This window comes from Enoplosus armatus, chromosome 10, assembly GCF_043641665.1.
Source record: "Enoplosus armatus isolate fEnoArm2 chromosome 10, fEnoArm2.hap1, whole genome shotgun sequence".
NCBI lineage: Eukaryota > Metazoa > Chordata > Actinopteri > Centrarchiformes > Enoplosidae > Enoplosus > Enoplosus armatus.
In genome coordinates this window covers 1,112,509-1,138,215 of record NC_092189.1, presented here as the reverse complement: position 1 = coordinate 1,138,215, position 25,707 = coordinate 1,112,509, and the positions used below count along the sequence as shown (strand labels likewise).

The following is a 25,707-nucleotide window of genomic DNA, read 5'->3' as shown; positions in this document are numbered from 1 at the left end:
CTAGCGATTCCATTTACGCTTCAAAAATCATTAAAGTGGTGTTCATTTGTGAAGATTATCTGGCTGAACAAAAAGTGTGAGTATCGTAAGCTTTTGTTTTGCCACAGAGCTTATTTTCTGCAATAATCCAAAACCCCAAGGAAGAATCCCATTGGAGGGCATCAATCGCGAAAATAAAAACCATTCTCTTGGTTCCCCTGCGGCATTAACCAATAATCTCATTTTGTCAACCTCCGTCTCTTCCATGGTGTTAATGACTCCTCATACCTGTTATCTTGACGTTTCTCTGTGTCATCACCCCCCCCCCCCCCCGTCATACCAACGGCATTGCGCAACAGAGGGCGGATCTGTCCTCCGCCTCCTCGCACGCTTCTCTGACTAGACCACACCGGCCATTCATCCAGCGTTTGCTGAAGCTGCAGCATTCCTACCGTAGCCCCGGAGAGCAGCGATGTTTTCCTGCAGAGCGGCCTGGCAGAGGTGTGGGCCTTTGGCACGGAGAGCAGCCTTCAGGTTGCCCCGGGATGGTGAGTTTCATCGGCATGTGACGTTTCCTCTCGGTTGCCTCTTGACTGTACTAGGTGGAATAGTACACGGTGTCCTCACGCAAATGTCTCTGCATTGCTGCACTCCCGAAACTGGAGGCTGGCAATGGCTGCCCATGGGATGTGAAGGTCAACTCGGCTTTTGTGGTGCGTTTTTTGGCCCTCTTATTTAAATGGTGTGGTTCGTTGGGGCGTACATTTATGTTGCACCTCGTGGAGCAAAGCGTAAACTTTGAGCCCTGGTTGGAGTCTTTCATAATGGCACTGATCAAACACCTGTGTATCCTCTGCCAGAGTATTAGGCAGAGCAAGCAGGCTGCCAGATCAAACCTGTAATCCTCCCGTTTACCAGCTTGTTCACATCCTTTTTTAATTGATATGTGTTGCATTTTAAAACCGTGTTGGTCGGCCGAACTGTTAACACTAAAACAAACGAACAGACACGCTGCTTGTTCTCTGTGAAGCTACGGTTGTTGAAACGTTCTTGTGGATTTAAACATTAATGGCATGTATACATTATGTGACCTTCACCACACTTTAGGTAGCGTGGAAACATGGTTGCCGCTGTTGAGTCACGTGGTGTGCGCGTGCGACGCCGGTCTAATGTAAAGAGTACAAGGGCACGAGCTATAACCTCGCCTCCACAGCTGAGGCAAGCTTGCGCCACGAGCCGGACGGTGGACGCAGCGTCTCTCTTCGCTGATAACGTTACATAAGCGTGAAAAACCCTCGGTGTTGGCATACGGGACCAACACGGCGACGAACACGAAGGACACATTCTTCACCCGCCGCTACCCATCATCCCTTGTGCTGCTATGTAACGTTATGGTATGTAGAGACATGGCTAAGGTTGCCCCTCGGCAGCTGGTAATGTCGTGAATGCTTCAGGAAACACCCTTCGGCTTCTATATCCTGACAACAACAAAAAAAGCCCAAGCCTAACAAAAGATGGCGTGGAACGCCTTCACCCAAGGGCTTTCCTGTTGTCTTTACTGGCAGGCAGAACTGGGGGCCTCCTAAAGAGACCACATAGACCTTTTTCCACAGCGGCCATATTGACATGAAATTAATTAAGGTTCCGTTACATTTAGCGTAGCAGGGCCTTTCCAGTGGGCCTACATGCATAATAGCAGCGCCCTGGCTCCGAATGGAATGGAACCTTTATTAGTATCAATGGTAACACCTGTGTTTACCCTACTACTTTATGCCCAAATGGTCGCTGCGAAAAGGGTCTTTTACATCAGACAAGTGCGCTGGAGACCTGACCCTGATGCGGCCCTTCTCCACTCCAGCGGGCCCACTCAACCGCAGCAGGGTATCATGGTCTAATCCTGTGACTTGTTGACCTGCATCCCCTCCACTGGTCATGAATTTTCACCATCCTTATCCCCCCCAACTCATGCTGGATAATCGGCTCAAGTCGAAAGGTATAAGTACCAGGGCAGCAGGGGAGGTGTGTCAGAGCCCTGGACACTGGATTAGTTCCTGAGAATATGAGGCGTTCATTACCCTCAACACTGGACATGACAACGCGGTGAAGTGAATCATTTGAAACATTTGCCCTGTTTTTGACTTATCTATGTTACGACGTGTTCATTTGGGTGCTGAATCTATTAATTTATACAGTTTTAATAATGATTCATCACACTGTTTTTCATAGTAAGTTCAGACATAGCCAGGTTAGTGGATGCACTGCTTAGTCCTCTACACCAAACAGATAGGAATAGCTTCTGGTGTTTGCACAGGGTTTAAGTGAAAGCTGAGTATTGGTAAAAGGTGTTGTTTGCTTGCCTGAACCTTTTTTTTTTTTTTTTAGTATTGGGAAATGTTCTGCCTGGAAAGAAAATGCAACCATTTTTTTTAATATCTGCTCTGTGACTAGTTGATTTAGAATTTTCCATCTACCACTTAATCACCTGAAGTTGGCCAAACCTTCCTGCGGTATTTATGGCTCCTCGCAGTACATGCTTGAAGCGGTTAGCATAACGGGCTAAAAACTCAAACTGGTCTTTTCTTTCCAAGGATGTGTGGCGTGGAGCGCAGCACCTTGCAGGCATCAAACAAGCGCTGACAGGCATATTTTTGGCAATCTAAATCTGTTTACACTCAATCCAATCAGAGCTGGAGAGGCATCGTGAGCCAGTAGAGTGCTTTAGGGTGCCTTCTCACCAATCCCCTTTTACACAAAGAGAGCTGAGGCTTATGGGCTTGTGCAGCACATTATTCCCATCCCTGTGGGATCTTTTCAAAGCCACCAGGGTCATCATCATCCCTTTGAATCTACTGCTCCGTTACTGTATTCCCATCAGAAGATCTGTCCCTCTTTGAACCTCTAATACAACACATAATAAAGGCTCCTATTAAGGAAACTCATACGAGTCATAATTGATGACAGGTTTGAGAAGGATCTAACACATGACCTTTTTGACCCTCCCAGGCGTGCAGCGCCGGCCAATGTCGTCAGTTCCCGGTGGGTCCGGGGAGAACATCCTCTACGCTGTGCTGTGCGGTGGAGCCTTCGTCGGCGCTGTGTCATATGTGAGTTATGCTGTTTTCGAGTCGGCCATCATTTCAGCTCCAGCTGATTTGACGATCCCAACGCACACCAAGCGAGGTCGCAACATTAAGGTCCTCATCAGACGTCTTCCTCTCTCCACAGGCATACAACACGGTGTCCTCGGACAACGCCAGGTTCAATGATCGCGTTGCACAAATCAAGGCCAGACCCAACACCGAGTGGGTACCTAAACCATGGCCCCCTAAGAGTAAGTATTCCTCACCTGCCGCTTGCCCCCCCCACCTACCTCCCACCTCCCCTCCACTGGCTCGCTCATTATAATGTGTGAAGCTAAAAATCATCTCCTTAAAACTTTGCACACTTGTCGCGTAGGTACAGTCCAGGTGGTTTTATTTTAGATCTGCTTCCACGTTGGAAAATTGTTCATCATCATTATTATTATTATTATTATTATTATTATTATTATTATCATCATCATCATCAAATAGCAAACTTCAAAAGATTCCAGTCAAAATTCTTATCTTAGCCGGCAGCGATGGCTACTTTTGCCGGTTAAAATGCCAAATGTTGCCAGCAAGAAATAATATCTGCTGTGTGTAACTGATGTTAATTCCGTGAGTAACTTTCCTACAGTGAAACTTTATTATTGTCTACCTAACATTCTCTCTGCAAGCCAGTGGCTGAACATTTGCCGCCTTTAATTCGCACGTAGCTCTGGTTTGTGTCTTGGGCCGCTCTGCTCTCACCGTGAGCAAAAAAAAAAAAAGGTTCACCCCAAGCAAAGGATTATGGGACAGTCCCAGATTATCCCCTGCTTATTTCAGCGGCGAGGGAACGTCACTGACCCAGCACACAAACGAAGAGACTCCGTGTAGCTGTCCAGCTCAGTCTGACCACCCTCTGGCCTGTCTGTGTATTTTTTTTTATCATGGCCTTGGAGTCATCAGGAGGGGTCGACAGTCAAACCAATTAAAATGTTTTAGTAGCCAACCAGCACAGCCCCAGTGCGGTTTCAGAAAGGGATATTAGTTTGAAATAGGTTTTTTGTTAGAAATTGTATAATATAATATAAAGGGAGGGTTCACATTACCCAGACAGACAGTCGGTTTGGCCTGTTAAGTTATTCATAGAATTACACGTCAACTGGTGACAGCTCATATGACCTGCCGCCGGCGACGCCTGCCACTTTAACCTGTGAAAGTACAAAGAAATGCATCACTCACCAGTGCACCCGGATAATTTGTCACATTCCCACTCTTCATTTTCGCCGGCGTATACGAGCCAAAATGCTGCACCGTAGACCTGCTGTGGCAAAGGAGAGCGGCGCTGCGACAGTAGCAGGCCGAGGTGGATAAAACACAGGAGAGTTCAGGAAAGAAAGGACTGGCTTTATTTTAAGTTGATGCTGATCCATTAGAGCGGTGATATTCAACTTGCTGTGCCGAGAGGGCCACTTTTGCAAGATGACACGAGGCCAGGGGCCAGTTAATAAACAAACATTAAGAGGCCTCAGGGCTTTCTGCCAGAAAGCCTTTCTAACACGTGGTTAAGGTTGTGAAACAGTTGCAGTTTGCTTAGGTTTAGGTTTAGGCCCCAAAACTGCTTGATTAGGTTTAGGAAAAGATCATGGTTTGAGTTAAAATAATAAGCGAATGTTGACCTTTGGCCTCCTGGGTGAAAGTTTTCACTGTGAATTAGAATATGGTCTGTGGGGGCCCCAAGTTGAATATCACTGCATTAGAATATGCACAGATCAGAAAATCTCTAGCGACATTAATGATTGGGATGTGGCCCGACTATGACACGTTTTTTATTTTTTATTTTTTAACCCCCCCCAGAGAGCAGTGCAGCTGTACCTCCTCCCAATATGACTTGATGTTTAATTGGGTTCCAGTGTCTTGTGTCAGTTTCCAAGAATTTGTGCCCACTCCAGCAGACAGGCAGTGGATCAGTTGGCTCCGACAACACTCCCCTCCTCCCTAACACAAACACCCTCTGGTCCAGCTCACACGACTGTGTTTGTGTCCACTGACAGTCTGCTTTTAATTTGTTCTGGCCAGCAAACCCCTTAACTGCCCACGTTCTGTTGCAGATAGAGGAGATTAGCTCACTTGATTCCAATTTGTATGTATGAAAAGAGCAAACATACCAATTGGCAGCGCGCTGATAGCATCGGCAGCAGTCACTGTGTATAGTCACTAACGCATGGAAGGAGATAAACCCGCTGTGTAAACAATTTGGCTCATGCAGAGTCAGGCTCGCTGCCACTATCAAGATGACCCCTCTTTTTTTTAAACTAGTTTTCATCACATGCAACGAGCAACAATCACATCTAGGGCTGAGTGTAGAGAAATCGAGTTAGATCTTCTATCCGTCATCAAACCAAATTTTTGGGCAGTGTTGAAATCTCCATTTTTACACTCAATATTCTTTGTAGATATGCTTATTCTCAAAGACAAACAGCGTGACCAGCATGTTCAATGGAAACAGTTTGAAACGTGCATCAAAGTGACGAATCATGACCAGCAACTCTCCCCGATTCTGTAACCGAATTGGGGAAAAGTTTTTATTTTAGCATTCTGAAGAAACAAACTGTCCCTTACTTTCTGCTGCTGTGAAACTTACCCTAATGTTTCTTCTTTGCTTGCAGGCCGGGACGACGCAGACGGTGAGTTGTGTCCTCCCAGATATTTTTTTTTTTTTTTCATTCATTATCACTGCCTGACAACTTTTCTGAACGACCTGTGAAATGTTGGCATGGGCTCGATTTTTGTGACTTCCAATAATTCCACTATCCCCAATTCCCACCATGACCGCTCATGATCACACTAATCACTGTACGTTCCCACCACTCATAGTTCCAAGATCAGACAGATTTAAATAGAAAATACCGGTATTGGACTGGACCCCGGTACGATCGGGAAGCCAGGAGCATCACTGAATTAGGGCCAAACAAGGTGGTTTAACACACGCCTGTATGCACGCGTAGGAAGGCAGGAGACGGGTAAATGAATGAAGACATCTGCGGGGCCGTGTGGAGACATGCTTTACGTACATACGCAGTCCTGTAACACTGTAAGGAGTGTTTTCTGGCTTGTGTCTGCGTCTGGTGATTAAGAGGGGACTTGATTTATTAAAAAAAAAAAAAAAAAAAAAAAGCCCAGGAATGGTAAGTGATCTGCCTCCATCAGTCTTGATGAGGTTACAGAGCGCTGTTCAGTATCAACAGGGGAGCGAGCAACCCAGGACTCTCCGCTGTCCTCCCATTCCATTTAATGCTCACCAATAAAAACGAAATCCGAATCTATTGTAAGTAATGTAATTTATTGTATTGGCTTGCATCATATTTTCATAGTTTGAATGTTCATCAAAAGACCGGTAACATAACGGCGTCTACTGATGGTGAACTCCTCCAGTACGCTGGATGGTGATGTGCATGTTAAAGTTAAAACACTATACGGGCAGTGCATAGTCGACATTTTCCGTGCTCAGATGTGTATAGACTATAAACATGAAATTCTATCGCCATGTGCTGGCGGGGGGGGGGGGCATTTTGTATGTTTTCTTTTGAGTAGTATTTGATTCAAGAGCTCCTTTTAAAAAAAAAAAAAAAAAAAAAAAAAAAAAAAGTCTGTGAGCACCTGGCCCCTAACCCTTTTTTTTTACTGAAAAAGCAGGGCTGCTAGTTTGGGAACATGTATACGTGTGTAACGCATCCTATTGGCCAATAAAGTCCTGACAAACCTGCCCTCCTGTGTGATCTCAGGCCTCCCCTCTTGTGATTTTTAACTGGCCAAAAAGGCCTGGCCACCAAATCACTCCCCCCCCCCCCCCCCACTGTGTTCTTCACACCTCTTGCGTTAGCAGCAGTAGGCTTGAGCTAAAATAACGATGCATTTTATTGGAAGTCATTTTGAAGAAATCTCTTCCCCAAGAGAGACACACTTGACATCTCCGAGAACTCGCCATCGACATCGCCAGTGCTTCTTGCGAGCAGCCCGTATCCATTTTATGGCTCATTCCCATCCCATCTGTGGTTGAATTTTTCGATTAACATTGTTGTGTGAACTGAACTTAGCTTAAGCAACATTTTCTTCTCCCCGTCTCTCTAACTCTTTGTGTCTTTACTCTTTTCAGTGTAATGGTAAAGCTAAGGTCCTCTGTGGCCGCATGGATATTCGTCCTAGAACTGGACTCTTTGGCCTCTCCTCCTCCCCTCCTCTCCTGTACTGCTATGAAAGAAGCCTAAAACCCCTTTGGACAGTTGTGTGAAGGATGTTGATTCTGTGCTCCTTTTTTTTTTCTTCTTCTTTCCTTTGCCTCTTGCTGCTAAATGTTAACATGTAAATCCGAAGAGGATAACTGGACTTGACAGAAGTATCCACAAACCATATTTTGACAGATGTTTTTCTTTTGTCAGTGGATTGTATCATTGTGTTTATAATATAATGTTAAAAAAAAGAAAATGTTTTTTTTTGTGTGAGACATTAGCCAGTCGGTCAACTTTAACTGGCGTTCAAAGCTGTCCATGCTAACACGTTAGCATGCACTATTGTGAGTGATCGTCGATGCTCAAGTGTTGAGCACCAGGGTCAAAGTTGATCCCTGGGCCCGTCTCCCACAACTTGGTGTATTTATTTTTTTTGTTAATGGTTAATGTAGAACAAATGGTGGTGGTATATCTCTCAGTTAAAGATTAAAGACGCACAACGTACCTGGGCTGTCTCGGTGTCTGACTCACTTTCAGAGTTCCAGATAACTGATAGCTTGTTAATTGGATGGTAAGAACCAAGATTCAACTTCACCCCCTCTACCCTGCACCTTAAACCCTGCACTCCTCTCCCTCCCCCTGTCCCCTGTCCCCTTTCCCCTCCCCTCCCGTCGTTGTCGTGCACCTCCCCTGTCTTTTGAGTTTGCATGCAGTGTGTGTAGTAATTGTGTCACCTCTGGGGTTTTGCAGATGAAGAATTCATTGAAGCAGCGGTGAGGTGTTTTTGGAGTGGCATGTCTCGAAGTAGTACTTCTGGATCAACCTGCTGTCAGTAGCTGCGTTTCCATCCGTCTGATATTCACGCAGTTGACTTACCAATTAAGGGATGCCAGAGATTCATTGATACAATGAATCTCTGCAATATTTTACACCTTCATACAACCGCAGAGACATGGGACACCTGGCAACCTCCGAGTTCGGCACTTTGAATCGGCTGCCGACTACCTCAGATTCTACCAGCTGCCGCTATCCACCTGGCACCATCTCATCATGCAGCTTCATAGAACAGGTTGTAGCTTAAAATCGATGATTGTCATATTGGTTAGCAACATGACATCATTATAGACCCTTTTTAGTGCGGACGTCATGGTTACGTCACGGCGAAACAAAGGTGAACACGGATCACCTCAGAGTAGCGGGCTACATAACCTCCCCTAAATATAAATAAAATTCTCGCTGTGTAGTTGGGTGCCAGAATTGAAGGAGTGATGGCTACAACTTGAAATTTTATCACGTATGAGCTGCCACTGCCAGTCAAAAGAATCAAAGACAACTATGGTTGAACGCGAAAAGACGAAAGAATTGGATTGAGGCGATCATCAAAACTGCTCGTGTTTGTAGCTCACACGTCATACCGCGTAAGGTTAAATAAAGTCTTGTCTGTTGTAGGCATGGACGCCGTTATGTGTCTAAAGGTTTGTCACGGCCACCTCATCAGAAATTGGGGAACTCTGAGGAATAGGTGATTTGTCTCGTTACGCTAACTCTTTTAGCGCATTAGCTAACTTTGCTAGCTAGTTGTACCGCCAGAGACAAAGTCAGTTCATCAGTTAAGTCTTTGCTTTTCAAGTCTTGTAGGCCTACATGACCATTCAGGATGTAGCTATAAGCATATAAAGATGTGTACGCCCTCAGTTTCTTTTTACTATACACGCTTGGTTTCTCTATCAGGAAGGTGTAATGCTAAATATCTGGCCATTCCACCGGAGGTAATCTTGGTGTGAGCTGGTTGGCCAATCTGGCCCCATTGGTTCATGTTAACTTTGACAGAGTGAGTGACTGTACATATTTAGAGAAACTCCTATTTTCTTCAGCCATTGTTAAAAAACAAGCCAACAAAACGTGCAAGCTAGTGTTAGCTAACGTGTTCAGGGAATTATTCTAAGCTCCGAACACAAAAGTCACATTTACTGAAAAGGGGTCTTTTTTAGCAGGTTTTACTAATCATAAATGTCGGTTATTGTCCCAGACTGGATTTGGCGTTCAGTCCGAAATAGTTCCACTGTTACTTCCCAGATGGTTTATCTGTTTAGCACAGCTCGCTAGTTTCCTTCTGTTTGCATTAAGAAAGACCTATTTTAGACTATAGATCACCCCCCCCCCCCCCCCCCCCCCAAAAAAAAAGAAAAACTAGGTCCAGTACACTGCCTGGATCCCCCCCCCCACAATTTAATGGTTAGAATTTCCAATGAAAAGTGACAGCCCCACCACATAGTGTGTGCATAAAAAACATTTTGTCAAACGTTCTTTATCCGTCTCGCACTTTTGATGGAAACCCAGCTACTGATCATATATGAATGTATGTTTTGGGTGGTTGATCTTCTTACATGCAGCATATTTCAACTTAGAAAACCCACGCTGGCTGCACCAGTGCTAAATGTTGTTTTAGGGCGGGTGGCTGGGGACCAGTAGCTGCTTAATGTAGCTGATAACATACTGTGTTCGCCCTGTGAACCAAACCACTGCGCCTGCTAATACTCTCCTCCTTCTGGTTCTTGTGTTCCAGAGGGAGAGGGAGAGGAGGAGGAAGCGGCAGCCGCCGAGGCTGGTGAAGAAGCTGAGGTTGGTGAAGAGGAGGCCGCCGCAGCTGCTGATGGTGAGGCAGAGAGTGTAGTGGAGGAGGTCGCTGAGGTCGTCGCCGAGGTCGCTGAGGTCGTCGCCGAGGCCGCTGAGGTCGTCGCCGAGGCTGCGCAGGAAGTGGAGACAGTCGCAGAAGAAGTGGCCCAAGTGGCCGAAGCTGTTGAGGAGGCTGCCCAGGCCGTCGCCGAACCGGCCGCAATCGCCGCCGAGGAGCCCGAAAGCAACGGTACGACTTCTTCGTCCGAGGAGGAGGAGGCAGCTGCCTCTGAGGCCTGAGGTTCCACACATTCACTACAGGGAGACACACACTACCAGACACACACTTGACTATCTCTAAACTAAAACCACTTTAATTAAAGAGCCCAGACTGCAGGTCTTTTTCCTCCCTCACAACACTGCGAACAATAAAACCGGTAACTTAACGGTCACTGTCTAGAACCACTAGAGGTTAGCTGCTTCTCCTCAGGTGTCGGGCTTCACCTTACTGATCGTTCTCTTTTGTCTTCCTAAAGCTGTATATTTTCTCTCGTATTTATTGGAGTGGGTACAAAGGGCAGCACTGTGTGCAAATTAAGCGCTTCTTCAGGATGAGTTTTTTTTTTTCTTTCTGGTTCGCTGCGTAGATCACAGATGTCTATATTTGTTCAGATCATTATGCGGCCTAGGGATTTTAAAAACCAGCAAGGCCATCCTCTCATTTCCAGCCACACACCGCAGTGAGACATTTCCCAGCGGGGCAGGGAGGTCTTTATGGTGACATTCGTTTGTAGTTATGGGTAAAATAAATGTGATCACTCTGTGAATACATCATTCATGCAGATTGGCCCTGATTCGCACAGTTAACATGACTTAAAACCCACTCATTCCACAAGCCTTATATCAGGTTCCACCGGCCACACACCTATATATATATATATATATATATATATATATATATATATATATATATATATATATATATATATATATATATATATATATATATATATATATATAGACAAGAGAACAAGCAGGAACACCCCTCAAATGCTGTGATAATCGTTAGCACCTTTTTTGTCATGAAGGCCCTAATGCTATTTAATGAGATTTGACAAAACACTGTATTCCTTTTGATATAAACCTCTGTAATGTTGTACTACTTTTGCCAGGTATCGCAGAGCAGGTTAGACGCCTGTTTTTTTATTGTTATCCTACAGCGAGATGAGATGGCTCTGAGATTGTGTACAACCTCTGTAACTGCTGCAGTGTGTTCTTTTTCCTTGAGTGTAATGTGAACCTGTGTGAGAAATCAGTAGGTCAGAGAAACTGTCAAAAGTACTCGTCAGGTTACCGAGTGATTCAAAAGCCATGTGTGATCATATTTTTATTTTGCTTATAACTGGATAATGAGTATAGTGAACAGTTTGCGGTAATTCACCGAGCCATACAATAAAGCTTTTATCAAACCGGAAAGGTTTACTGATGTCTTTTTAATTTGTCTGAATTGGTCTTTTTAACCGTCATTTGTATTTGTGGCTTTTTAAGGGAGGACATTTCTAGCTATTCATTCCAGTTTAACAATTACATTTTCTTAGAGACACAAGCCTGCTGTTTTTAATTCATTATTAAGTGAGCACTTCCATCTCTCCATTGCATTTCCTTCTCACCACTTTCTGCATCCAACTCTCCTTTGCTACACTTAATGTCAGAAATGCACTGGGACTTCTGTATTCATAAGGGGTGTATTTGCATGGAAAACCTACAGTATGTTCCTTTAAGTATTAATACATTCTGTATACATAAAATATTCTCTGTACTTGGCAGCAAGGTTTTGAAGGAGGCATGCTGGGTGAATGGTCTCATTTCAATCTTGAACAGAGTCGGATGGATGTATTGGCCAATATTAGTTCATCACAGATACTTTATATGAGTGCTGCTGTATATTCTGACCAATAACGACAAGAAATTGCAGTGCTGAAATGCATAGTTTGTACACCGGAGAGGAGTTATTTTTCAACTATAAAACATCCAAACCAGTACATGCTGTGTCTTGACACCTCTCTAATAATCAAATTTGAGAGATATTTATCCAAATGTAATGTTAAAAAAAATGTATATTGGCCAGTCTCCATCATTACATAAATCAGAACCTCTGAAATATTAATCCTTAAAAATCCACTATTGGGCACACTGTAAGATTCTGCTCAGTTGTATTCATTTCTTGCAAAAGAATTTCAAAGAGTTTAAAGCAGCGTATCCAAAGCCCACCAAAACTGCCCACTATTATTACATGTGCTGTTTTGAGTATTTCTGGTGAGAAGCTGTGTATTTTTCCTATTGTTACATGGAAGTACTTCATTGGTTATTGGTACTGCATCGATCTACCTAGTGACTAACACGGCTTTCCTGTAACGCCTTTTGTTTCTCTTCAACGTCTTCCACTGCTGGGGATTGACCTTGCACCTGCATGTCACAATCCACCAGATACTGGCACTAAATGCTCTATCCTCTATGCTCTACAAGTTACCTTGGCTAACTACCTCATGTTGTGCTAAATGTGGGAAAATATAACTTGAGCATCAGTGATGTTTGGATGGCTGGATTTTGTGTTGCAGTGCTGCTGGCAGCTGCCTCTGCTCTGGAGGTACTGAAGATTGCTGAAGTAAAGGAAGAGTTGGCACCCGCTGTTGAAGACGCCAAAGAGGAAGAGTCCCCGGCACCAGTAGAGGAGGCTAGTAAGCCAGCAGAAGAGGCTCCTGCACCAGTAGAGGTTTCACCAGTTGTTGAGGCCCCTGCACCGGTGGAGGTTGCATCAGTTGTCGAGGAGGCCCCTGCACCAGTGGAGGTTGCGCCAGTGGTCGAAGAGGCTCCTGCACCAGTAGAGGTTTCACCAGTTGTCGAGGAGGCTCCTGCACCAGTAGAGGTTTCACCAGTTGTCGAGGAGGCCCCTGAACCAGTGGAGGTTGCGGCAGTGGTCCAGGAGGCCCCTGCACCAGTGGAGGTTGCGCCAGTGGTCGAAGAGGCCCCTGCACCAGTGGATGTTGCGCCAGTGGTCGAAGAGGCCCCTGCACCAGTGGATGTTGCGCCAGTGGTCGAAGAGACCCCTACACCAGTGGAGGTTGCGCCAGTCGTCGAGGAGGCCCCTGCACCAGTGGAGGTTGCGCCAGTGGCAGAAGAGGCCCCTACACCAGTGGAGGTTGCGCCAGTGGCAGAAGAGGCCCCTGCGCCAGTGGACGAAGAGGCGCCTGCACCAGTGGAGGTTGCGCCAGTGGTCGAAGAGGTTCCTGCACCAGTGGAGGTTGCGCCAATGGACGAAGAGGCCCCTGCACCAGTGGAGGATGCACCAGCATCAATAGAGGTTGTGCCAGTGGTCGAAGAGGTTCCTGCACCAGTGGAGGTTGCGCCAATGGACGAAGAGGCCCCTGCACCAGTGGAGGATGCACCAGCATCAATAGAGGTTGTGCCAGTGGTCGAAGAGGCCCCTGCACCAGTGGAGGTTGCGCCAGTGGTCGAAGAGGCCCCTGCACCGGTGGTTGAAGATGCCCCTGCACCAGTAGAACCTATAGCTCTAGCTGAAGAACCAGTCACCACCATAGTTGTGGAAGAAGTTGCTGCACCCCCGGCAGCAGAAGTAGCCAGCCCTGTGGTTGAAGAAGCAGTTGCAGCCCCTGCAGAGACCCTGGCAGAAGATCCCAAGAGAGAGTACATTGTTGTGGTTCTGGAAGGAACACCTAAAGCGGAAAAACAGCCCAAGGTGCTGGGAGTGGGGACCATGACTGGTAGAATCATCCCAGCTCCAGATGATGACGATGCCCCTGCCTCTGAGGTACCAGATAACTGTTGTTTTTAGACTATTAAATATTATGCTGTAGAGTGTAACAGTATTGTGAGAAAGAGTTGAAGTATTATAATCGGAATGCTTCAGTTGAACTAGATATGTAATGAAAATGTCACCCCTGCTTGTCTTAATCAGTGTGGGCCATTAACAAAAAAATCTAACATGGATTTTAAACTCTGCTGTTCAGGGTAGGCGACGTCTTCTTAGGATGCAAATGCAGTAGTTTCAACTAAGGTACTGAACCTTTGATTATTCCTATCATGATAGAGTTAGGCTGTGGACACCATGTACCCTTCAGGTCCACATTCTCATACTTAAGGTTTAAATACATTCTAGGGACGTAGAAAGAAAACAAACAAAGAATGTACTCATAATACAGACGCAGACGATGCACAGTACTATTGACTTTTGTGTTTCTGTCCTCCATCACAGTAAGCAGCTCCTGAATGATGACTTTCTACCCTGCAGAAGAAGAGGATGTGCCTTTCTCCAACACTTTCCCCTTCCTCCTTTTTCACCCCTAAAGACACGAGGGACTAATATGTAGCGCCAGCGTAAAGATACACAATAGTATGCAGTGTTTAGATCAATGCCTGCTTCACCAAACCATCATCCCAACGTATTAACAGTGCCCATAAGGCCCATTACCGTGACGCTCCCCACACTCTGTAGTCCCCGATGAGCCCGCTCAGTAGCTGAACAGGTCTCTGGTTTATTTTTCAGTAGTTTGAATAACGGCGAATTGCAATCTGTTTACTGCTGTGGACAAAACTGAGCCCCTTTTTCTTACAGTGTTTACTGCCTCAAAAATCACTCCAGTGGGAATACCTTGATACTCCTCGCCACGTCCTGTTAACCCCGTCACTGCCAAGCCACTTGTGATGTGAACCTCTACAGTGTTATCTCTTAAAAGCAAGGGGTGTTTTTGAGTCACCGGCATTCTTTGTAGTACCCGACCTCAGGTTTTTCTTCTGCCTCTCCTTTTGTGTGAAGATGGAAACAGCAGGAAACTCTTGCTGTAGTTTCTTTTTAATGAAGAAACACTTTTGAGCACGCTGGCTCAGCAGCCCATGTACAGTAGCTACCTTCCTACCTCAGTTTGCCTCGCATTTTTCAGTCTTCTGTTCCAGTTCTTAAGCCAACAACACATTTGCTCAGTCACAAACTCCAATAAGCTGTAATTTGATCACAGAAACAGCTTCTCCTGTAAAACTAAAAGGTATTTGTTGATTTCCCCTTTTACTTTTCTTCATTTTTAAAGGGTATAAAAAACAACTACTGCTGCACTGCTCTCATTGGGTCAAAACTCTAAAGCATGTCTCACTTCTGGCCACACCCCCCCCAGTTGGTGATGTCACAGCAGGTATCTTGCCCTTGACAACTGTTACAGCTTTTCTTGTTTTGTTCTAGCAGTCAGTCAGTCAGTGTGTGGATGTGTTTGTATTTAAAGGATTGCAGAAAGTATGAACCGTCATGGTACCGATGTGCTGGCGTGACATGAAATGTGTGTGTGTGTTTTTGGGAAGGTGTAGCAGTATGTCTGAAGAGAGGTCTGTGTGAAACGCTTTGACGGAATCTTGTCGACTGTCGTAGTCCCCTCGTCCTTGATTTTCTCACCTCTGCTGTTGGATTTCTAGCTCTCTCAGCTCAGCATACAAAACAGATCTGAGATGACTAAGGGAAGAGTGAGTGTTTATGTATTTTTAAAAAATAAATGGAAATTAGATTCAGACAATCACACTGTCATTTGGTGCTCACGGGCAGGTTTCTGGAATGGGAAGCAAGCGAATGCCTTTGACTTTGCAAAGGACAGAAACTGTTTGTTTCACCTGTTATTGTTTTTCTTGTTTTTGCAAAATAAAGAGGGATTAAACATGATTTTTCTCTGTGATGATTTTTGTTTTTTGAACCAAGAACACTTGACTTAACCCAGGTTGACATACTAGTGTGTACTGTAATGTCACAAACCATTAGCAAGAAATTAAGTTCTCAATGACTGAAATAAAAAGTTTAAGATGGAAGGGCTTAACACCTTGAGTTTGATGGGTTTTACATGTGAGCCAGTAGCTTGGCTGGCTAATGCTATGTAATGTAAGCAAACTAACTAAATGCCTGACTAGAACTCTCATTGCTGAGTCAGTTCTCCAAGTTAAAGGCCCTGATGTATTGTGACAATGTATTTTTTTTCTAGCAGCTTCTGAGTTGTATCCTACATGAACACAATCTTCTGCTAATGATAATTTAACATTAGAGACGTGCGTATTTTCTCCCTCTGTGCTCTTCTGACTAGTTTGAAGTGGAATCTGATGAAACGGTTGATGGGTTGTTTGGTCGCTGTCAATCAAATCACCCCGTCGCCATTTTTAAAAGGCTGAAAAGTTACATTTGGGAAAAAAAAACTCAACAGCAATGTCTTTCCTGCAGTGGTGCAGGAAGTGTCCAGATCCTTCACTTAAAGCTACAGTTCGCAATGTTATTAAACTACAATTTGGTTGAAATTACTAATTTTGACCTTTGCATGCCACTAATAATATTTAATTGGTCCTTTAATGTGTGTGAGCACCTGCCCCCTTTGTATTTAGTCTTTTAAAAAAACTGGACCAGGTCTGAATCAAACAACCAATCAGGGGTTCTGTGTACTGATTCACACTCCAATCCAGAAGGTGGAGCCTTCTGTGGAACACCCTTGTTTGTACAGAGTCCATGTGATTGGCCAGTTACGTGCTTGCTAGCCCTGATTGGTTGATTGATTCAGACCTGGTCCAGTTTTTTTAAAAGACTAAATACAAAGGGGGCGGGTGCTCACACCTTCTTTTTTTTAAAGAAGCCTTTCAATTAGATATTGTTAGTGACATGCAATGGTCAAAATGGGTAATTTCAACCCAAAATGATAATTCAATAATATTGCCGACTGTAGCTTTAAGTAAAAGTAGCAAGATAGTCCAATACAAGTAAAGGTCCTGCATTGAAAATGTCAAAAAGTAATATTAGAAAAATGTAATTTAAAGCAAGTAGTCAGGCATTAATGTGTAAGCTGTATGCTGATACAAGCTTATGTCTTACCCAGAAAGTACATACGAGGTTGCGCCTCAGTGTTGACGGGGGTTTGTTCTCGTGACGTCACGGCGGTCTATGCTTTGACCCGATGGATCCGTTGTAGCGAAGAGGCGGCGCGCCGGAAAGCTACAGGCTAGCAAGAGACCAGCAGTGATCAAAACACAACTTCGGGGGCCTGCATCCGCGTCCAGCCTTTTCGACTTCCACGCAGGGCGTCGACAAGGCGTCTGCGAAGTGATTTCGGAGGGACGTGGGACTCGCAAACACTTGTTTATGCAAGCGAAGTGAGCGTTTTTTTGGCCCTGTCAACTTGGCTAACGTGAGGCCCAGCTAGTGCTAGCCGTGGAGCTTACTTTTCGCTAGCAAAAGCAAAACAAGGTAAGGGAAGGAAACTCATCGCATTAACATATCAGCAGGCTCTGGTAGATCGCAACTCCCTACACAGGTGTCACGATGTGCTCTACTGGCCGGCCAGTGACCGTGTACTCCTTCGACTGTACGTTAAATATATATAAATATACACATACATGTTAGCTAGCTATCTGCTAACTGTTTCGAGCTCAATAACTGACGTTATGCTAGCCAAGTTATTTGGGTTTTGTGTTATCTCCGCCTAAAATGCAGCGTTCATTTACTCTCATGGCATTGACTGTGTGACGTTACACGACACAGTGCATCACGTTAGCAGCAGTAGTAGCTAACTTGACTTAAGTCTTGTTAAGTAAGTAGCTAGCAGAGGCATTGACGTCGGCTAACAAGTTAGCCGTACAGCTTGGAGCTGCAGCCGCAGGCTGGGCGAGCACATACGTTCGAACCCCGCTCAGAAAGTAAACATTAGCCCGTGTGCTGCAGACCGTCTGGCACGATGGACACTGCCGGTATTTTCGGTCAATCCTTCCTTGTTTTGAATTAGCGTTAGCCGTGCTGGCATTCAGCCAACAGTACGCCTTTCCTCTCCGCACCCGAAGCTGCATGTTTTCGGGATACTCGCCTTGTTTACGGTACAATATGAACTGTCAGGGAAAGAAGAACCTTCCAGGATATTCATTTAATTGTACTTTTAGCCATTTTCGCACATTAAGACACAATTTACAAAGTGTCTTAACTCTGCATACACACACTGAGCAATATTAATGCCATATACTAATATACTAAGTTAAGTTCAAACTTTCTGAATTAGTTTCCCCTGTTAGGCTCAGTCTTAAACCAGCATATTATTTCACAGAGGTCTAATGTGAACAGTGTGAAGCAACTTCTCCCATTTTAATGTTATATAATAATGCCAGGTAGACAGGTGCACAGGAAATATCTGCTATCATGCAAAAAGAGTGTTATTATTGTTGTGTTTCTGCATCAGTGGTCGGTGGTCTTGTTGTCTCGCAGGTGTTTGTGAGTTTGCTGGTTGGTGCAGCCTGTGGCTCTTAGTAAAAAGTTCTCGTCTCTTATTGTGACTTTGATGCCTGATGAAGGTCTAAGTTGCATCTTCAATACGTTTAGCCACAGTGGTATTGAAATGAAACGCCTGTTGTTGGGCCGTTTCATAAGCTGAATTTAGCATAAGACTGGAGTTACCAGAAGTCCACAACATTACTGGGAGTAAGTCATGAGGAGAGCGGGTGCCCATGGGGCTTTCACATGACCCCACCCCCCTGCACGCACATACACACACACACACACACACACTCACACACTCCAAACTTGCATATAATGAGATCAACAACTCGTACTTTGACATGCTTAAGTTCTGTTGGGTTAGTGGCACCTTCACCATCCTGACCCCCCCCCCCCCCCCTCTGTGCTTTTTGTTTTTGGTAGGAATGAGTGATGACCTCTGTGGTAGTGTCAGACAGTGGAGGGAACATAGTGGAGTATGTCACCGTGGTGGAGGAGCCCCAGCAGGTAAGCCTGTGTGTTCCCACACCTGCTGCTGTCAAGGAAGTCAATAAAAGCCCTGGGTTGGAAACGATACAGAAAAAGATACTGGAGGTATCTAGAAACTCGAATATATGGAATGAAGTCTGACGTCATCAAATCTAGTAGCAGCAATCCTAATATTTAAGAGATAATTAACACCCTGGCAAATGCATGTACGGGCCAAACATAATACTGGTAACCGTATTCAAGTCATATTTCCTTTTTCCGTATGCACCAAAAAATGAAAACGGTCGTTTGTCTCCCTGCTTTCAGCTCAAAACAGAAAAATCCAATAAACAAGGAAACCAAAACGAAATAAAGAGCCTAAAAGTTTAATGGGGAAATGCTGCGTGTCCACGCTTTGCGCATGTGCAGTGTATGCAAGACATGTGTGCCAAAACGTGATCGTCCGCCGAAAAATGATGCGTTTACAGCTGCTTTTATCTGGATCAAACTGTTATCATATGAACATGGCCACCAGTATTATTTTGCATTATTATGCGTTCGCTAGGGTGTTATTATCTTTTGATTAATTATCTCGTGCTGACTCACTCATAGTGAGACACTTCTTGAAGCAACATCCGTACTGAATAATACATTTCATTTCATATATTCCAACTTTCAAGCCATATATTCAAGTTTCATTCCATATATTCTGACTTCATATTATTTATTATATATATATGTGTGTGTGTGTGTGTGTGTGTGTATACCCAATGAATTGCGATCTGGGAATGCAGTGACATCACTCAACAATCTGACCTTTTCCCACATCTTTTCAACCTGTTCAGTGTGAGCAGCAGCCCGCTGAGGAGGAAGAGGAGGAGGAGGAGGAAGAGGAGGAAGTAGTTCAGCAGGAAGTAGAGGCGGTGATTGTGGAGGGCGGAGAGGAGGTGGAGGAAGATGTGGAGGAAGAGGAGGAGGGTGTGGTGCTGCAGGAGGAGGGCTGTCCGGCAGTGATCGTGGAGGAGGTAACCAGCGCCCAGGTGGAGGAGTGCTACTCGGCTCAGGTCCTGGTTTATGATGATGAAACGTACCTGATGCAGGATGTGGCCGAGGAGCAGGAGGTGGTCACGGAGGTGGCTGAGACCGGTGAGTTCTAGGAAGTGGATGGATTCATAGATAATTGTGGTGGTTAAAAAATGTATTCGTGCGTCCCTTTCGTCACGGTTAGGGGGCCAGTAGCCAGACCAGATCTCCACACTTCGGAGAAAGGTCTGGCTCAACCCATCGTCGTTCTGGGATGGGGGGGGGGACGCCCTGGCTTGTTTGTATTACTTTAAACCAATCACGATCGTCTTGGGCGGCACCAGGATGGCAAACGGTAACACGCAGTGGGGGAGGAGACTCAATGTGTATTTTGTTGGAAAAATCACCCGTTTTAACTTCATATACCATCAGGTATCTACGTGATTATGTGTGCCGTGGGAAACAAAGTAGTGCGGAGCTCCTCTTTTACTACTTTAGCTTTGTCTGGCAGAGCAGCAGCAGCAGCGACACACTGAAAGCCGTGCGTAGTCTGGCTCACCGGGTGTAGGCTGCTGGGATAAGTCTCCTCCCCTTCCTCTAACTGCGTGTTACAGTTTTCAGTGAGCTCCTCCAGAGCTAAAGTATAGGTAGGCTTCACCTCCAGGACGCCGACGATCAAGTTATGTTCGTCCTTTTTAACATTTAAAGTTGTAAAATCACAGCAGTCTACATATTTTACGTGGCGTTTTCTTTAGCGAGGATTTAACCATTTTAATGCCAGGGCTCGCCTCCCCACGTGCAAATATTCCACCAAAACAAGGCCCCTAACTTACACTGGATTAAAAAAAACTGTGCTGAACCACGAGGGTAGTTCACATCAACTCGATTTGTCCTGACTGCATCAGAGAGGACGTAAACACAACTGTTATTAGTGTCCTGTCAGCCTCTTTCTCCACCTCCATGAGCTGGTTTAACATTTCATGATGGATTTTTTCTTCTTCTTCTTCTTCTTTACGATTCTGTGGCTTCACGTAAGGAAAACACTGCATTTCAATCCTGTTCCAAGTGAACTTTTGATCTGCTGCTAATAATATATACTTTTTGTGAATCTGGATCAGTGTTGGTGCACTATGCATCCTCTCTGCTTTTGCTAAATGTCAGCGGAGCTTTGTCTCTTTTATTGTGTCACGCATGATGCTCTTCATCACTCAGTGGTTCCTATTGATTAGACAGAGGAGCTCTCTTTTAGGTTGAGCTGCTGCTGATGTGTATGACGGCGGTAGACTGCCCTCTGCTGGCAGGAACGACGTCTGAAACAGGAAGGGAGGGACGGACCGCCTCTCCAAACCTCAAACGAGGAAGTCAGCATTTCAAAATAGTTAGGTTGCAGCTGCTGTACTGTTATGAATGTAAAGCTCTTCTCTCCAGAACCAGGATCTTTTTTTTTTGTTTTTTTTAATTTTATTTGATGTTGCAGGTCTTGTCTAGTTGTCGTCTCTCCTCGGCGAGCATGTGTTGTTCGCAGAGGTCTGTGTACTGATAGCCTTCTCTCTGTGCCTCCTCCTCAGTGGAGATGTCGGGTCATGACATGGTGTGTTTTGACAAGACGTTTGAGGCCGCCGAAGCCCTGCTCCACATGGAGTCTCCTGGGGGACTGCACAATGAGCGCAACACAGGTAAACACACGGCACCTTTGCTCTTGAACGATGTGAGCATTGCAAATTTCAATTGTTTCTGTGCTTTAATTTTCTATGATCAAGCTCCAGACCTGTAGTGGTGGTGCACATAATATAACAAGCTTAATCGCTAATGTATCTTCATTAACAGAATCAGCTGCTTGTCCTGCCAGGGTTCAAGAATAGTCAACTTCTGTGTAAACTTGTAAACTTAGTAGTAAGTGAGTAGTAGTTTTCTATAAAAATCAATTAATCGATTCAGATATTGTTCTCTGTTAGTAAATATTATGATGGGGGGGTTTTGTGGGCGGAGCTTAGCAGGAGGCAGAATAATTCCCTGTACAAGTTAGCTAGCGCTAGCCAGCAAGTTTTGTTGGCTTGTTTTTTTTTTAACAATGGCTGAAGAAAATAGGAGTTTCTCTGAACATGTACGGTCACTCATTCGGTTAAAGTGAACATGAACCAATGGGGCCAGACTGCCCAACCAGCTCACACCAAGATTACCTGTCCTGATAGAGAAACCAAGCGTGTATAGTAAAAAGAAACTGAGCTCGTGTAAATCTTCACATGCCTATAACTACATCCTGAATGGTCATGTAGGCCTACAAGACTTGAAATGCAGAGATTTACCAGATGAGTTTTGTCTCTGGCCGTACAACTAGCTAACAAAGTTAGCCAATGCGCTAAAAGAGTGAGCGTAACGAGAGAAATCACAGATGGACCTGGTAACTAGTTATGGGCTTTTGTCATTGTTTGTAACACACACACACACACACACACACACACACACACACACACACACACACATATATGAGAGAGAGAGAGAGAGACTCCCTGTTCACCACGAAGTGTGAACGTTGTGTTTTGTTTGACCCCCCCCCCAGCAGAGGATGTGATGATGGAGACGGTGGTGGAGGTGTCGACAGAGTGCGGGCCCATAGAGGAGGAGTCCTTCCCCATCCCTCCCGAGTGCGAACCTGCGGCCAAGAAGAAGAGAGGAGGTCAGTGTCACGCCAGAAAATGCGAATAATGTCTCAGACGTGCGTTTCGTTTTACAACAAAACAATTCTTATTTCTCCTGTTCTCTCTAAAATCTGTCGTTTCCTGTATTGCTCAGGTTCTCCGTGCTCTAACAGTACACTATTAGAGCCATAGTAGGTAGGATCTGGGCCGCACTCAAAACACAATATGTTTGGAAGTGCTGAAATGCGTGCACAAGGGATGTGACAAGGCTCCCATTGACCTTCACCAGTGGTTCGTCTTTCAGAATGACCTTGACCTGTGTGTGTGTGTGTGTGTGTGTGTGTGTGTGTGTGTGTGTGTGTGTGTGTGTGTGTGTGGAGTACAGGCGGACGAAAGCCCAAGACGCACCAGCCCGCTTCCAATGGCTCCTTCGACCTGGGAATCAAGAAGAGGCCGAGGGAGGGCAAAGGTTTGTCCCAGCTCTGTCATAAGTCATAGTCGTGCCTCACAGCGTGCCTTATATGGACTTGAGGTCTAAGTTCTTTATCGAGGACTCTGTTAAAGGGGAGTAAAAAGTAAAGGAATGTATGACAAAATCTAAATGATTGGTGCCAGGTAAATGTAAGTTTGGAAAAGAGGACTCGGGCACAAGTTAGGGATACTAATTTTGAATTTCATTTCTTGACCGACAGCCGACCCTCGTCAACAGATCATTAACCGACAAGATTAACATGTGCTATTTAGATTGGACCGATGTCTGTGACCCATTAAAAACAAATGTTTATTATTATTTCTTTAGAAAGGGTTTGTTTTTACGTGTGTAATAGGAGCACAAAAACAGCAGAACATGAGGATTCACACATCGTAGGCCGACACATATTGCGCACATAACAGCCTAGATCTCAAAATATGGCAAAATATTTAATAACTTCTTCCAAGAAATAGCCGAGCAAAGAGCCAGGCTTTTGTAATTGGCTAATTAATGATCCAAAGCAGCCGACATGTTAACAAAATGGAAACTTGTAGTCGCAGTTTTCAAACCTCAAATAGTCCTAAAATTAAAAAAGAGGCCTCGAGAACTGTGTCCGAACACTTTCCCACTAGTCAGGAGGATCCAATTTGGGGGGTGGGGGTGGGGGGGGCCTTTACTGAGCCCGTCAACCAAACCTGTTTGCCATCAGCGTATTGACGCACAGTGAAGGTAACTATACGACCCGGAGCTTCAGGACTTCATGGTGTTGTTGCTGTGTGTCCCCTCAAGGCAACACCACCTACCTGTGGGAGTTCCTGCTGGAGCTGCTGCAGGACAAAAACACCTGTCCCAGGTACATCAAGTGGATGCAGAGGGAGAAGGGCATCTTCAAACTGGTCGACTCCAAGGCCGTGTCCAAGCTGTGGGGGAAGCACAAGAACAAGCCCGACATGAACTACGAGACCATGGGCCGAGCCCTGAGGTCAGCCCGTCCTCTCCACAAACACCTGACCCTGTATAGTCCTGAATCTACGTCTGTCTCATGTAATAACACAGCTTTGATATTCCTTGTGTGTGTGTGTGTGTGTGTGTGTGTGTGTGTGTGTAGGTATTACTACCAGCGTGGCATCCTGGCGAAAGTGGAGGGCCAGCGGCTGGCCTACCAGTTCAAAGACATGCCCAAGAACATCCGGGTGATCGACGACGAGGAGGACGGAGAGGAGGTGGAGGACAGCGAGGGTGTGGTCTCGGCCCAGCACCCGGCTCACCAGCAGGGCCCCGCCGGCTTGGCCGCCAACTCCCCCGCCGCCACCCAACCTCAGCAGACCTACGTCACTGTCATCCCCAGCAACGCCGCCACCAGGTCTCTGTTCACTCATAAATGTGCCACAGTGTGCCGTTTACATATCTAAATGAACAGTGCACTGTTATTTTAAACAAAGGGAATATGAGTAGAGTGTTTAAACCATGTCATCTGATTGGCTTGGTGCTGATCATGTGATTACTATTAGTACAACGTATTAAACTAAATGTCAGCTGCTTTCCTTATTTGTCCTGCAGGCCCATCCGAGCCATGCCAGTGGTCATGACCAACTCGCTTGGTCAGGTGACGTTAAACTCCTCCTCCATCCTCACCACCGCCGCAGGGGTCCCGGTGACATTAGCCAACGCCTCCGCCAGCGCTCCCCCGAAACTGGTCATCCAGGCTCTGCCCACCATGCTGCCCGCCGGCTCCAAGGCAGGGGAGAAGATCACCATCATCACCATCCCGGCCAACCAGCTGGCCACGCTCATGCAGGCCAACCCGTCGGGCCACATCGCGCAGCTCATCCAGGCGAAGCCTGTCGCCACGCAGTTAGCGCAGGCCGCCACCGCCAAGCCGGCCGCAGCCGCTGCCCCCGCGGTCCAGCTGACGGCAAGCCGGCTGACGCCGCAGCTCATCCTGGCTAAACCAGCGTTGGCGGTGGCCCAGCCGCTGCCACAGCTCTCTGTCCAGGTCAGCCAGCCTCACCCGGCCCCGCCCAAAACCCCCACCAAGCCCCCGAAACCCTCCAGCAGTCAGCCCGAGGCAGCACAATCAGAGGTGGCAGCTGAGGCTCCGCCCCCCTCCAGCCCACCAGCAGCATCAACAGAAACCCCATCATCCTGAGAGCTCCACCCTTAGCCGGGGGGCCAGCGGAGGGGCGGGGGGGGGGTACAGGAAGTGACTGTGGACACTGCTGAGGAAGTGCAGGACACATCCCACCCCCCACCACCACAGAGCAGAGTTGCTCTCTGATTGGCTCAGACTGTCAGTCTGCTGAAGCCCCACAAAGGATTAAAGGGACTGGTTGTAGAAACACACGGATCCTTCAGAGCTCAGAAGACTTGGGCAGCCTTAGATTGTAAATGGAAACCCCCCCCCCCTCCTTTTTTGTAATCAAAATGTAATATAAAAAGCCTGACAAGACTTTGTTGTAAACAAAACTGTAAAAAAAATCTTCTTTTGATACCGTATGTATCGGGACAGACATAGCGTGTGAATTCATCTCCGTGTCCTCGTCGGTTTCAGTCTAATGGTTTGTCTGCAGAGTTCTGTTACTCCACAGCACTGTCACATTCTCCCAACACTTGTTGTCTTGTTTTTTTTTTTTTGTTTGTTTTTTTTTACTGTTCACAAAAAGGGAGTGAAAGGATGTCTGCGTCGATAAGAGAACTAAATGGTGTGCTCCACATCTGAAGTATATTATACTATTTTTTTTCTTGTATTATCAGTGTATTGAAGTAGATTTTACTGAAATATGTATTATAAAAAAAACAAAACAACAAATGTGAATTAAAGCGGTGTGAAGTTGTGTCATTTGGCCATCTGGAAAACCGCCGTTCAATGCCTTTTGGAAAGACCTGCTGAAGTAAGTTGTGCCACAGAGAGGCACTGTGTCGCTGC

General features: G+C 45.7%; 2 protein-coding genes across 3 annotated transcripts; both read left to right on the top strand.

The window, feature by feature from the left end:
• The first annotated feature begins 415 nt into the window (after positions 1 to 415).
• On the top strand, positions 416 to 14,233 carry mgarpa (mitochondria localized glutamic acid rich protein a). Its single transcript, XM_070913774.1, has 8 exons — positions 416 to 527; positions 2,983 to 3,083; positions 3,205 to 3,310; positions 5,714 to 5,731; positions 9,840 to 10,139; positions 12,508 to 13,718; positions 13,918 to 13,964; positions 14,163 to 14,233. Exons 1-7 carry the CDS (start codon positions 452 to 454, stop codon positions 13,951 to 13,953), a joined length of 1,848 nt encoding a protein of 615 aa, XP_070769875.1. The 5' UTR covers positions 416 to 451; the 3' UTR covers positions 13,954 to 13,964; positions 14,163 to 14,233.
• A 2,663-nt stretch (positions 14,234 to 16,896) lies between these two features.
• elf2a (E74-like factor 2a (ets domain transcription factor)) lies at positions 16,897 to 25,306 on the top strand. Of its 2 annotated transcripts, none has more exons than XM_070913142.1 (9): positions 16,897 to 17,165; positions 18,603 to 18,686; positions 19,493 to 19,793; positions 21,239 to 21,346; positions 22,234 to 22,347; positions 22,695 to 22,778; positions 23,571 to 23,763; positions 23,890 to 24,144; positions 24,342 to 25,306. In XM_070913142.1, exons 2-9 carry the CDS (start codon positions 18,612 to 18,614, stop codon positions 24,928 to 24,930), a joined length of 1,719 nt encoding a protein of 572 aa, XP_070769243.1. In that variant the 5' UTR covers positions 16,897 to 17,165; positions 18,603 to 18,611; the 3' UTR covers positions 24,931 to 25,306. The 2 variants fall into 2 exon arrangements, with proteins under 2 accessions (XP_070769243.1, XP_070769242.1); XM_070913141.1 differs by having other exon boundaries at positions 22,231 to 22,347.
• The last annotated feature ends 401 nt before the right edge of the window (positions 25,307 to 25,707 follow it).

Excerpts from the sequence above, each read along its gene's own strand:
- mgarpa (XM_070913774.1), top strand. The coding sequence starts at position 452 with ATGTTTTCCTGCAGAGCGGCCTGGCAGAGGTGTGGGCCTTTGGCACGG. Across the intron at positions 528-2,982 it reads CTTCAGGTTGCCCCGGGATG|GCGTGCAGCGCCGGCCAATG; the intron begins GTGAGTTTCATC and ends TGACCCTCCCAG. Across the intron at positions 13,719-13,917 it reads ACGATGCCCCTGCCTCTGAG|GGTAGGCGACGTCTTCTTAG; the intron begins GTACCAGATAAC and ends TCTGCTGTTCAG.
- elf2a (XM_070913141.1), top strand. The coding sequence starts at position 18,612 with ATGACCTCTGTGGTAGTGTCAGACAGTGGAGGGAACATAGTGGAGTAT. Across the intron at positions 19,794-21,238 it reads CACGGAGGTGGCTGAGACCG|TGGAGATGTCGGGTCATGAC; the intron begins GTGAGTTCTAGG and ends CCTCCTCCTCAG. Across the intron at positions 24,145-24,341 it reads CCCAGCAACGCCGCCACCAG|GCCCATCCGAGCCATGCCAG; the intron begins GTCTCTGTTCAC and ends TTTGTCCTGCAG.